This window comes from Sarcophilus harrisii, chromosome 2 (assembly GCF_902635505.1).
Source record: "Sarcophilus harrisii chromosome 2, mSarHar1.11, whole genome shotgun sequence".
Lineage (NCBI taxonomy): Eukaryota > Metazoa > Chordata > Mammalia > Dasyuromorphia > Dasyuridae > Sarcophilus > Sarcophilus harrisii.
The window spans coordinates 254,914,010-254,928,669 of record NC_045427.1 but is presented as its reverse complement, the minus strand read 5'-3'; the positions used below and the strand labels follow the sequence as shown (position 1 = coordinate 254,928,669).

General features: G+C 34.4%; 1 protein-coding gene across 2 annotated transcripts in view; it reads left to right on the top strand.

Moving 5' to 3' along the window:
• Positions 1–14,660, top strand: part of DPH6 (diphthamine biosynthesis 6) — a 475,226-nt gene that overhangs the window by 408,471 nt on the left and 52,095 nt on the right. For both annotated transcript variants that reach the window (XM_031952046.1, XM_031952047.1), the window contains exon 14: positions 5,961–6,366. In XM_031952046.1, coding sequence (XP_031807906.1) covers positions 5,961–6,366 — 406 coding nt within the window. The remainder of the gene's footprint in view (positions 1–5,960; positions 6,367–14,660) is intronic.

Here is a 14,660-nt window from a genome sequence, read left to right as displayed (position 1 = left end):
TTCAGTTTTCTCCAAAGATCTATCATACCTAATTTTTCTAATATTCTATTTACCTCTTTAATTTCTTTCTTATTTGTTTTATGGTTTGATTTATCTAATTCTGAGAGTGCAATATTGAGATCTCCCACTATTATAGTTTTGCTATCTATTTCTTCTTGCAGCTCTCTTAACTTCTCCTTTGGGAAGTTAGATGCTATACCACTTGGTGCATATATGTTTAATATTGATATTGCTTCATTGTCTATAGTACCCTTTATAGCAAGATATAGTTTCCTTCCTTATCTCTTTTAATTAGATCAATTTTTGCTTTTGCTTGATCTGAGATAAGGATAGCTATCCCTGCTTTTTGACTTCACCTAAAGCATAATAGATTCTGCTCCAGCCTTTTACCTTTACTCTGTATGTATCTCCCTGTTTTAAATGTGTTTCCTGTAAACAACATATTGTAGAGTTCTGACTTTTGATCCAGTCTGCTATCTACCTCTGTTTTATGGGAGAGTTCATCCCATTCACATTCATGGTTAAAATTACAAATTCTGTATTTCCTGCCATCCTAATATACCCAGATTATGCTTTTCTTTTTCTTGCCTACCTTACCCCCTTCCCTAGTATTACACTTATGGGTCCCACTTGTGTCATGTAGCTCTCCCTCTTTAGGATTCCTCCCTCCTCCCTTTGAATCCCTTCCCCTTTCTTGTACCCTTTCCTTATACTCTTATTCCTTTTTTTTTTTTTAATTTATTTTATTTAATAGCCTTTAATTTACAGGATATATACATGGGTAACTTTACAGCATTAACAATTGCCAAACCTCTTGTTCCAATTTTTCACCACTTACCCCCCCCCACCCCCCCCCCCAACTGGCAGGATGACCAGTAGATGTTAAATATATTAAAATATAACTTAGATACACAATAAGTATACATGACCAAAACATTATTTTGCTGTACAAAAAGAATCAGACTCTGAATTATTGTACAATTAGCTTGTGAAGGAAATCAAAGATGCAGGTGTGCATAAATATAGGGACTGGGAATTCAATGTAATGGTTTTTTATACTCTTATTCCTTTTCCCTTTTCCTCTCCTACTTGTTAATGAGGTGAGAGAAGATTCTCTGTAAAACAAATATATCAATTATTTCCTCTTTGAGCCAACTCTGATGAGAGTAAGATTCACACAATGTTCCTTCCCCTCGCTAAGTTTCCTCAGATATGATAGGTTTCCTTTGCCTCATCATGGGATATAGTTTCCATCTTTTTATATCTCCTCTTTTCCCTTTTTCTGACACTATACCCTTTCCATTTCTACTTCCCTTATTTTATGTTATATCAGTAAAATCCAATTATACATGTGGCTTTATGTATATCCGCAACAGAAATACAGTTCTCAAGAGTTCCTTTTACCTTTTTCTACTTCTCTTGTCTATATGTTTTAAAGCTGATTAAATCACCTTTCAGTAATGGGGTTGTGAATCCTCCATTCTTAAACCAACACCAAGGATATTCCAACAATTGTTATGATACTGGTTGAAAAGTCAAATTCAGATAAATGCATTTGGAAGCCCCCAAATTATTGGGGAGATAATGTGAGAAAGGTTTTTGAAGGTGGTGTTAGAAGAATGTGAAAGTGTTGAGCATTATACTGGAAAGAGCTGTAGATTTTTCTCCCTTTCTTTTGTGTTTTAAATGAATAAAAATCCCTCAATTCTATAGGAATGACAGCACTTTTCTTGAGAGTAAATTGGAGATTTTGTTGTCTTAAAAGTTTCTGAAAAGCACAATAATAGGCAATAGGAGATATAGCCAATCTTTAATAGTTCCATCACTATACACACTATCTCAAATTTTCAAAGAAGCTAGTGTTCTCTGAGAATAGTAGGCTATGTGACGTTCTATATGTAGTAATTCACTCTGAAGTGCTTATCATTTATTGTCTGAAAATATACTTTATCTTAACTTTAAGTCCTTGTTTTTCTTCCCATAGATAAAATGGTAACTAAAGGCATGCAGAAATACAAAGTAATTGATTTAACAACCTTGGTCAGGGAGAAAAATGAAGGAAAGTTTGTCTCAGTGTTTGATTTGACCTGAGAGAGAGTCTCTAGACTTATTTTCTAAACAGCACCTCAGTACCTGGGGCCAGCAAAGTGGCCTTTAAGCTTGAATGAGCAAGGTGTTTTTTTTTTTTATTATTTCCCCTAGTGCAAAGCACCAGTATTTCATCTTTTCAAACTCTTTTACAGCACTCAGTGCAGAATTATATTGACAAGGGTAGAATTTATCTCCTGAAGGAGAATACTATGCTTCTGTTAAGTGCTAATATAACATTTATGTGTTGGTACCTTAATAACAGCCCCAGCTTACCTAATGAAAGTACTGAAAGCAAACAGTACTCTGTGAGATTTTATTATGACTGAAGTGACTGCAATTTGAGGCCAATTATCCCTATTTTTGTTCCCATATCAAAAACAGAGATGCTAAAGCAATTGCTACATGTTTGGTGTGGAATTAGGTTCCACTATCGTTAATCTACAAGTAAGTGCATTTTTCATGTAAACAGCTCGCGAGGGTCAGGCAGAAGAGCTGTTTCTGTGAAAAATGCTTGTCAATAACTTTGTGAGTGAATTTTGAAATAAAGTGCCTGTAACCTGTCATTATTCCTTCCTCTCAAAGTCGAGAGTAAGTGGATGAAAATTGAGCATGTGAATTGAAAGCAGGGTGAGTGTTATGGCCTTATCGACTTGAGGTAAAATGACTGTTTTAACTTGTTATTATTTTTCCATTCAAAGGTCAGGCAATGTGCAGTATTCCCAGTATAGACTGCAGTGTAAGCAAATTGGTATACAAAAAGGCTATTACCCATACTCACAAAGCAGAGGAAAACATAAGTCACAAATATCGAGTGGACTTGTAATCTCTGAGAAAAAAGAAAACACCCAACAGAGTTCTGAAAAAGAATAGTTATAGGAAGGTAAGCATAAGCCATCAAAGAAAGAGAAAATATAAACCTGTTTAAATTAAGGTACATATGTGCAGAATAGCGTAGGTAAAGCTAGCTCTTTTTTGTGACCATTTTACCAAAAATATATATAAAGTCTATTTATACTCCAAAGGAATTACATAGAATTACAAGAACATAGTTTCTCTGGGGCGGGATGGGGTGGGAGAGGGAGGAAGGGAGCACATATTCAACATGTATTATAGGGTATGTAACTCTGAAAAATCAGGTATGTTGCTTGGAGTAAAATTCTCCAAATTTCATAGTTGAAATTTTTCATGTTTGGAGAAGAGATTTAGTTATCATCTACCATATTTATAAATGTATCCAATAAGATGATTTTTTTTCAAAATTGGAATATTGCTACAGTTATCTTTTTCACCAAGAGAAAAGAAATCAGCAAAACTATTTTCTACATTTGGCTTCCACTTTTTTTTTTAATAGCCTTTTATTTACAGGTTATATGCATGGGTAACTTTACAGCATTAACAATTGCCAAATCTCTTGTTCCAGTTTTTCATCTCTTACCCCCCACCTCCTCCCCTAGATGGCAGGATGACCAGTAGATGTTAAATACATTAAAATATAAATCAGATACACAATAAGTATACATGACCAAAACGTTATTTTGCTGTACAAAAAGAATCAGACTCTGAAATATTGTACAATTAGCTTGTGAAGGAAATCAAAAATGCAGGTGGGCATAAATATAGGGATTGGGAATTCAATGTAATGGTTTTAGTCATCTCCCAGAGTTCTTTCTCTGGGCGTAGCTGGTTCAGTTCATTACTGCTCCATTGGAAATGATTTGGTTGATCTCGTTGCTGAGGATGGCCAGGTCCATCAGAACTGGTCATCATATAGTATTGTTGTTGAAGTATATAATGATCTCCTGGTCCTGCTCATTTCACTCAGCATCAGTTCGTGTAAGTCTCTCCAGGCCTTTCTGAAATCATCCTGCTGGTCATTTCTTACAGAACAGTAATATTCCATAATATTCATATACCACAATTTATTCAGCCATTCTCCAACTGATGGACATCCATTCAGTTTCCAGTTTCTAGCCACTACAAAAAGGGCTGCCACAAACATTCGTGCACATACAGGTCCCTTTCCCTTCTTTATAATCTCTTTGGAATATATGGCTTCCACTTTTAAAAAGGACTTAATAATCTGAAAATTTTTAAGTTTATCAAGAAAACTTTCTCACTTACAAATAATCTCAGATCTGTAGAATTTAGGATAGTTTTTCCTATTATTTAGATGCAATACCTCCAGAAGAGTATGTTTAGTGCTTTCAATAAATACAAAGAGGTTGTGTTGCCGTATTTGGAATTATGTTGGTAAAGGAATTTTTTGAATCCTCCCGTGACATTTCTCAGAAAATTATAAAACATATAAAGGTGTTGGTTCTTTTAATTGAAACAAATTCTTCATGGCTTCAGAATAACAACTGTATTTTTACGTTTCTTTTACACAAACATAAAATACTGGGAACACATCAACTGAGAGTTCTGTTTTTACTATTAGTTTAGTCAGTCAAATCCTCACCTGGTCCATTTTGTTATGCCTCCAAGCCATTCCAGATAGACATACTACCAGGTATGTGAATGGGCTAACACAAATCCATCATTACTGAGAAGGAAATAGATATTTAAAGTACAGAGTCTTATTAGCAGTAGTTCCAATAGTACACCAAGACCATGCATTTTACAGGATAAACACCTCTGTTGTAAAATGAGATAATGTCTGTGAAAGCACCTTAGAAACTCCATAGCATCAGATATACAAATGTAATTATTTGGTCATCTCATGGACATGACTCAAAATTTTCAAAAATAGTGCTATACCCCTTAAGAGCAAGCTGTGTCAGGTCCTACTGAATTTGAAAGACTTTAGCAGTGGTCCCAATGACTACTGTGTTTCTGTCATGCTAGACAGAACCTTATCAAACGAAGTGGCTTAGACTACCATTAGTGATTGGTAGGTCAAAAAGGGAGAGGAAGAGTTAGCAATACCAATTGATCAAACAGTTAAAAGTACAAAATAGCCTTTAATTCTATGTGGCCCCAAGACCTAAAGAGTGCCCTTCCATAGGGGTGCTGTTCAAAATGTGAAGAAAGAGCAAAGGGTACTCCTAAGCTATTTTTAATATTACATTAACTATTAATATATGTTTTCTGTTTAACAACCAAGGAGTTAATATATTACTAGAAGAACTGAACCATATCCATAAAGACAGTCTCAGTAAAAAAATGACACCAGAAGGCATTATCTTGATGTTTAATGCAAAGCAACAATCTTTCTGAAAGACAAAAATAGAGAAGATGAGCAAACAGTTATTTCTGGCAAGTGGACAAATTTATAATTACCTGGAATGACAGCTGCTCTGTGAGAGACATGATCCAACAGACCAAATCACTATTAATAATATATTGCAATCTTAAGTCTTATTGGTATACATATGAATGTATTAAGCTATTTTTCCATACATAAATATCTGTTTATTTATTTACATATGTTTTATTATTAATAGGCATAATGTTTATACCTATAATCTTATCTCCTCTGAAATATAAACAGTAGCAAAGTAGTTAAATGATCTTTTATAAAACAAAGAGAAAAAATTGAATAAAACCGTGGAAATAATAATTCCCAGCTGTTCAGAATATAAACACCTACACTTAAAGTATGAAGAACTGGTGATATGTTCATATGTAGTAGCCATATGTAGTTATTATGTAGATGGACTTTAGTGAATATTATAAATTATGAATATCTAGGCTATTGAGTACACTGATATAATGAATGAGCTAATATTTATGTTATCAGCAAAGCAGAAATACCAAATATGGCTCCTCAGTTTCAACATGTTTTCAAATTCCTTTGCTTATATTCAGAGAGTTTTGTAAGACTTGGGACATCCATTCAAAAACTGAGATTCTGTCCTGATTATTTTTAGGAAGAAGACGATGAGACCTATGGCATCATCAGTGAGACTAGTGGGATCCTGGTAATTGTGGTAGTGCCCCGTCTTCCTAGAGATTCTGCAATTGAATGGCATGTTATTTCAGTGATGGATGAGCCACTTCAAAGAAAGCATTTCGTATTGGAGAAGAAATCTGAGGGTTGTCTAATTGAGTGTGAAGCTGTCGAATCCATTTCTACTTCCTGTGTCTCCATCTCCATTTCCCTGAGATGGATGTCATCCTCTGTTTCTTTGCCTGATTTAAACCAGGTTCTTCAAGATTTGGTGGCCGTGTTCTTGCAGGCAATGGGGAGACTATCTGGAGACAAAGGGCTAGTACCTCTCTGCTTCAGGATTTTCTATAAGAAAGACTTCATCAACATCACAGCTTTTCATTCAGGTATGATAACTGGGAAAAGGGCGTGAATGATGTATGTATACATAAATGCTTAATTTTAACACATAGTCGATATAGCAACATCACAAAGAATGAACATATCACAGAGTAGAAGTCTGCCATTTATTTATTCAAAATATTGATCTACAGAAGAGTTTTACATTTCCTATAAGGCTGTCTATAATCAAAGGCCATTTTGATAAGGCCACTTGATCAAAAGTTATGTTTTATTGTAGATAGACTACACAGTCAGAAGAGACAGTACATTTAGCCAGTAAATAGTATGATGATTTATCATTTTGATTCAATTCAACTAATTTTTACTATATATGCTGTTCTGGATACTGAAAATTTAAAAATTAAGAAAGACAGTCTCCCTTCCCCAATGATAATCATTCACACTTTCTTTGAAAGATTTTTATTATCACAGGGCCAATTTCATGTGAGGAACACAAGTTGACTAAATGGATTCAGACTTTTTCATTCCAATGTCATCTAATGTTCCTATGAAGAAAAAACCTTCTTCACACCAAACTCCCCTACACGGTTTTTTATTATGTAACTCTTGTCACAACTCTTGTCACATTCCTGAAAAACTATGTAAATCAAATTATATTTTAAATGCTCTAGGGAGAACTTGTTACTTGAATCCTTTGGTAATGCAAAGAATCCTAAAGTAAAGTACAGAAAGAAGCATAGACTAATGTATTTGTTATATACTGATTTGAATATATCGAGTTTGAATATTTTATTTGAATATATTCAGTTGTTTGAAACAGGCTTCACCTTTTTTTTTTTTTTTTAACTTGAAAGGCAAAATCCAATCATTGATATATTGTGAATTGGAAATCTGAGTAGAATAGTAACAGGGCCCTATAATTTAAACTTTTCAAAACACTTTGACATATATTATCTCACTTGATGCGCACAATAACCCTAGAAAATAGATTAGAAATAATGGTATTAGGCCTAAAGAAGGAGCTGTGTACAAGAAGAGTTTAAGATTTTTCCAATATTATATAACTAGATCTAGAGCCCAAGCTTTCTGACTACTAGTCCAGGTCTTTTTTACTTTGTCATCACCATTGCAAATGCAAACTGAAAATAGACACATGGATAATAAACAGATGATGATTCTTTGCGTATACCATTGGAAATGTTGAACTAGGATGAGAAACTATACTAATAATTTCAGTATTTAATTTGCATGAGGTTTCTGTGTGGTGTTTGTTTTGTTTTTTGGGGAGTGAGGGTATAAAGTTTTTTGCATTATGGCATAGTTGAGTATTTGGGTAGACAGTTTATTAGAAACAGCCTGGTATAGTGGGGTAGAGTACTCGGTGGACCTTAAATCAGTAAAATGGAAATTCAGATGCAGTCTCTGGCATTTATTAGCTTTGTACTGATTCTGGCCACTCCCCAGAACTTACCTGTAAGGAATCTTATCTGTATAGACCAGTTGCCATTTGCTATAAGTGAATGAAAGTTCTCTCTACTACCTGGTGAAATCATAGACCTTTTGTAAGTTAAAACCCAAAATAGTCTTAAAGTATCATCCTGTGGCAGTTTTGGATGGAAAGAAACATATTTTAAGTACTTTTCACTAATCAGATTTTATTTTCTTGATCTCTAAAATAATTGTTGTTATATTTCATTTACTTGCATACATGTTGAGGAAGGGGGAGGAAGAAGAGATCAGATCTGTGCTTTCATTAACATAGAGAATTCCAGTGAGAAAACCCTCAACCAATTTTGTTATTGTTCAGTCTTTTCAGGTGCATTTGACTTTTTGTAATCCCATTTGGAGTATCCTTGGCAGAGATCCTAGAGTGATTTGTCATTTTCTTCTCCAGCTTATTTTACAGATGAGGAAACTGAGGCAACAGGGTTATACTTCAAGTGCTTGAGGATGGATTTGAGCTCAGATCTTCCTAAATGTAGGCCCAGCACTCTTTGCTGAATGAGGGAGCTTCTTCCCTTTCAACCAATGCAAATCAGATTTCTAGGACACTAAGATGTTAAGTGATTTGTTCAGGGTCAGTATGTGTCAGAGACTGTACTTGAACTCACTTCTTTCTGACTGGAATCAAGCTCTATCTACTGTGTGTACTATATGCACATATATATGCAAGGATGTGGACAAGGCATTCTCACATGTTCATGGATATTATTGAAACAACAACTGATCCATATTAATTATCTGACATAAGTGTTAGCTCTCTAAGATTTTTAGTGTCTTATTTTCTCTCATTTAACCTGAAGCGATATTCAAAGGAAATTCAACTTGACATTGTTTAATAGATTTGAAATACAAGAATAGAAAGCAATGAAAATGTGGCACAGAAACAAGCTTTTCTAATTCAGGAAGGAAGGAAGGAGCATATAGTCTGACAGAATGTTGTTGTTTTACTCTGACTTGTTTTAGGGGGAAAAAGAAACCTGATAAAATATATTTGTTTGGAATTTGCTGACTTGATCGATGACGTTCCACAGATTTTATAATATTCTTTGAATAAATTATGTTTGTCTTGTTTAAAAGAAAATTTGCAATGCTTAAATACTGTAGTTATATGGAGGCTAGGAGCAACTGTGCTGAACTGCATGTTATACTAATGGCATTGGGTGCAGAGTGAGTCATCATGGTTTTTATTTATTCATTCATTCTTAGATCCTTTTAAAATTCTCAGAGGCCCTAATGACCATTGTCATTATCATCAGTGAGACAACTTTCTGTTGAAAAGGCAATAGGCATTAACTTTAAAGGCAGTACTAAGTTATCAGTAAAAAGGACTTGAAAAAGAGCAGCATCCATATTTCTGTCACACAGAAAGGTGACAAAGGAGATGTCAAGCAAGTTTTTCCAAAAAGTTTGCGACTTGATCTATGTGCTTCTCCAAAGTGGCTGTCTATGAGATATTTAAAGAATGAGCCAGTTTCCATGCACCAGTTCAATATCAGGAGGTAAAGTTATCAGGAATATATTTAAATGTTCCATTAATAGATGACTTCTACATGGATGCTTAATTGTGTCAGATACCTAAAGACTTCTTCCCAAATGAAGGGGTAAACTAGTAGTTAGATGGCATTTGAAAAGCCAAGAAAGCCAGTGGGAATACTGATTCTGCATTCTCCCTCTGTTTTATTCTACTCTTTAACCTTAGTCATTCTAAAGTCAGAGCTCATCAGGCATTGGTAGGACTAGCCATCTCTTTCTATCACCTTCACTCTCCCATACCTATACCTCTACTTGGCCAGTGGAAAGATGCTGTTGGAAGAAATTAGTGAGAGGGAAGTAAAGCAGATAAAATCTTTCCCTCCCCCCATCTCATATTGTAGAGAACTTAGGAATCAGAGTTCCACAAAAAGAGTGCTTTGGATTTTTTTTCTTTATCTTGCTATTTTTAAATGGGCAGATCTTGATATAACCCAAAGTTTATAGTAATCATGTGCATATACATAAATATGTGTATATATGTGCATATATGTATTATGTATATAATATTATTCATTAGTGTTTGTAGCTAACTAGGGTGGCCTCTTAATCTGATATTTACTCTAACTTAAGAGTTTATAGAAACACAACTTCTTCTGACACTAATTCCTAATTTGATTCTAATGTCATCTTTTCCACTGGCTCCTTAGTGATTTCTCTCTCTCTTTTTTTTTTCTGAGGCATTTGTGATTAAGTGACTTGACTGGGGTCACACAGTTAGGAAGTGTTAAGTGTCTCAGGTCACATTTGAACTCAAGTCCTCCTGACTTCAGGGCCAGTGCTCTATTCATTGCACTATCTAGCTGCCCCAGTGATTTCTCATAGGATAGAAAATATTTCTTCTCTTGCCTTAAGTCTTTTTCTTTTATTGACTTTTTTAAAATGAAGTTATTTCCTTTCTGTCTTGCCTTTTTTTGTCATCTGAATTCAAAAAGATAGCAGCTATACATACTTCTAGATGTCCTTCTCAGTGTATTTGAACCATTCTACTTTGAGATGTAGTTAAAAGTGAACTTTTACTTTGGGAAAAATGCTCTGCAATTTGCCTCTTTTTTGATAAAGTCTTTTTGACATGACCTTCAACAATGAGGCTAAAGCATCATTCACTTTCTTTAGAAATATTTAATAAAGTATAAGAATGCAGCATACAAATCTATTCTTCCTCAATGTCCTCTCAGCAATAGATACTGTGGTGCTTCAGGACTTTGTTTATGACAATTAAATTTGATAATAATGCAGCACTTTAAGGTTTACAAAGGCCTGTATGTTCATTAATTCATATAATTCTTATAATAGCTCTATGAAAGAGATTAACTTTCAGATATGGATTGGAGCAGATGACCTTTAAAGTCCATTCCAACTCTGTGATCTTTTGAGTGTGGGTGACCACCATTTACTATTAAAAGAAACAGAAAAGTCACGAAGAGAAACCAGTTCAGAGATAAATGTTAGTTCCATTTTGGATAAATTATCCAAAATTTGAAGAAGCTAAAGCAGCAAACAATAGTGCATTCAAGTAAAGATATCCACCAAGTATGTGGAAATAAAGGAGAGTAAAAAAGCTAAAAATATAGATCTGGGAGTCATTAGCATAAAAGTGATCATTGAAGCTTGGGCACAATGTAAAAAATTGGAGGATTTGGGTTCAAATTCTACCTTGCCACTCAGGCAATTTACTTAGTCTGCTTAGACCTCAATTTCCTTGGCTACCAAGTGAGGAAATTGAACTAGATGGCCTCTCAAGTCCCTTCCAGTTCTAAATCCATTTTGAATAGGTAACATTACCAAAGTAGAAAATGCAGAGAAAAAAGAAAAGTAAAGAATGTCTTCTCTGAAACAACAAATGTGGGCGCAATTTGACACTGCAGATAAGTCAGCAAGGAGGTACTATATTATAGGACAGAAATTAATTATTTGGCTCTCAGTATACAATGCTTATGTGATTTGGGTTTGTGAAAGTCAAATAAACCTCATTGTTACTTGTATCACTGAATCTTCTGTCCTCCCAGAGATATGATATATGATCCAAAAAAGAAAATCTCTTCCCTCACAGAATCATGACAAATCCCCATGGATAATTAGTTTGTTCCTGCCAAAGTGAACCGTATACAAGGAGGAAATATTTGTCACGTCTCCCAGAAACTTATTGTAAACATGTTATATAGGATAAAGGTGTTAGACTCAGGCCCAGGCTGGATGTGAGGGCATTTTGTATGGGAGAAGTACTAATAATCTGAAATATAAATCTTTAAAAAGAACAGTAGAAATATACCCTTTCAGTGTACCTACACTCTTATCCACATTACTGATATGCCCTGCTTTAAAGAAATGTTGTATGACCAACTTACCAAACAATAAATTAGAGAGTGATTATTCTATTACAAAAATATTTGCCACAGGATTTCTTGAAATAGAAAGCTTGCCTAATAGATTTAAAGGACTCATTTTGACCAAAATCCAATTTACATTCAAGTTTTAAGGTCTATCTATTCTTTCTGAGAGCATCAATAAGAGTACAGTCCAAGGTGCCAGCTATACATTTGTAATAAGAGGAATGATTTTTGGTGATAAAAGATTTTGTTGTTATTAGTGGTGAAAACATAAACATACTGGTAAGCCATGAGCATAGCCTACAGACACCAGTAGGATTCCAAAAAAATGTACTGTGACTGGTCTGAAATTTTACTTCCTATCTAAATAGCATTTTATTATAATGGAAAATGGGCAATGAAAATATGAACCTTTTTTTTTCTACCACTCTGCTGTGAGTAGGACAGGCCATCATGAAAATTATCTGCTGAATAGAAAGTGAATTTTCATTGCTAATTCTTTGGTTTTCCTGCTAAGTGAATAATGGGGGGGTTTTCCCCAATTTTTTTGGTTTAGATAGAAAAACTCAACTTCTATTAAAAAATAAATAAATAAAGATAAAAACAAATAAAAGCTAACTAAAATAGTATTTGGGGAAATGTATTGGATTGTAATGTATGCAAGTTATTAGGCAACAATGACTTTATTCACTGTGATATTTAAAATGACATTTTAAGAGACTAAAACAGTTAAACTTGGTCCTGATATAACATTCAGCAGCAGTAGCAGCAGATTTGGGAAGCTTGTAGTTATTTCTCATAGTCCAATCAAACAACCTATATATTAAGTGGCCGTTAACATTCTGGCAGCTGAATTTTTACACCAACTTCCAAGGTTGCACAGTAATTACATTCACTATAAGTCATTTTGCAACATATTTTATATAAACTTTTCATGCAAAATTTCTAGGAAAGAATATCTCAGACTCCCCATTTATGGGAGCTTCCAGGAATACTATAAAATTCTTTAAAACGAGTGTTTACCACTTGTATTGCCTTTAATTTAAATATATCTGGCACATGTGGTTTTAGTATAGTATATCAATGGATCTTCTTTTTTTGGATAAACCCTCTGCTCCCCAGCATTGCTAGTTTATGTTCCCACTGAGCTTCTATCAGAATAAAATAAATCCAGTTGCCTTTTGGCTGCTCAAGGCCAGCCTTACAGCTGTGGGGGGAAAATATTACTTCTTCATAGCATCTTGCTTATCTTATCATGAGTCATCACAAGATGATACTTTACAGTTCTAAGATGAGAACAGGCAACAAAGAACTTTGACTATCCATAAGACAATTTCAATTAATCATCTCAATTCAATTTAACAAATATTTCTTGGGGATTTGTTTATGTTAAAGGTACTGTGCTATGTGGTCTTAAAAATATAAATTTAAACAATACAGATTCCCTGCCCTCAGAGAACTTAAAATCAGGTAGGGCAAAGGAGGGGAAGATGAGCAATAATAATAATAATACAAAATAAAAGGACTTAATGTATGAGAGAAGTTCAAACTCCTGCTAAGGAGGGTGTGAGGGAAAGATACTATGCAAGAGAAAGCTTCAGGAAAGATATGGTACTATGAATTTTAAAAGATGGGTAAAAATGTGACACAGAGAGTTCAGGAAAAGAAGGGCATGGGATCAGAACAAATAGGGTACATTTAGGAAATGGCAAGTAGTCCTGTTTGACTGAAGCATTTGAAGAGGAAAATATAAGGAGGGAAATTGTTGCCAAAATATGTAGCATCTCTAGAAGAGTTTTGACATTTCTTTAAGGATAAAAAGCTATTGATGGTTTTTAAACGTGGGGTGAAGGGAAAAGATCATGATAGATTAAACTTAAGGATTAATGATAGGAATGAGAAGGAGAGAGGTATTACTGAGTTAAATGGAATAAGATGTATACAGAAATATAGGCAAGGGAAAAAAGAACCAAAAATTACTGAAGTTCCAAACCTAAGTGACAAGAAGGAAAATGGGATGATTTACAAGAACAGGAAAGAGAGGATATGGAGTAATTTTGAGGACTATAGTCCTCAAGTTTCCATCTGTGACATGGCCATTTTAATTATTAGGATATCTGGGTGTAGCTAATCAATCTAATATCAATCATCTAAACTAATAATCAGCTAATCAAGTACAAACTTTTAGTAGAGAAAAGCTATGTAAAACATTCATAAGTACATAGGTTATTTTGTTTAAGTAAGCTGCTGAGTTTTGACACCAAGCAAGATTTCAGGGAGAGAGATTCACTAAAATTGTTTGCCGTGTTCATGAAAGATTTTTGTAGTGGTTATTCAGTTGTTTCCATTATCTCCATCTCATGATCCCATTTGGGATTTTCTTGGCATAATGGAGTGGTTTGGCATTTCCTTCTCCAGGTCATTTTATAAATAAGAGAATTAGGGCAAATGAGGTCAATTGAATTGCCCAGCATCACTCAGCTAGTAAGTGTCTGAGGACAGATTTGAAGTGTCTGAGGACAGATTTGAAGTCTAGGAAGATAAGTCTTCCTGACTTCAAACCTGGTACTCCATCCACTGAGCCACCAAGCTGCCTCTCATGAAAAATAGCCTCCATGAAATCCAAAAGATTCCTTATTAATAGTGAGATTCTCTAAAGCTCTTTTTAATTTGCAACTGACGTTGCATTATGACCTAGAAAGAACTCTACTATACTTCCTTAGTGAACTTTATAGCTATAGGAGATTGGTTTACCCATCCATACACAAAAAGCCAGTGAATATAAAATGCATATTGAGCTAGATTGCATTTAGGGAAATTGTTCACTGTTTTCAATGTTTCAAAGTGCTGCCTGAAACAACCATGTATTACTTTTACATCAGAGTTTTCCCAGTTTTGCTATATGGTTGCAAGTCACAAAACATCATGACTTCAGAATAATTTAAGTTACAAATGATCTAAAGAGCAATGGCAAG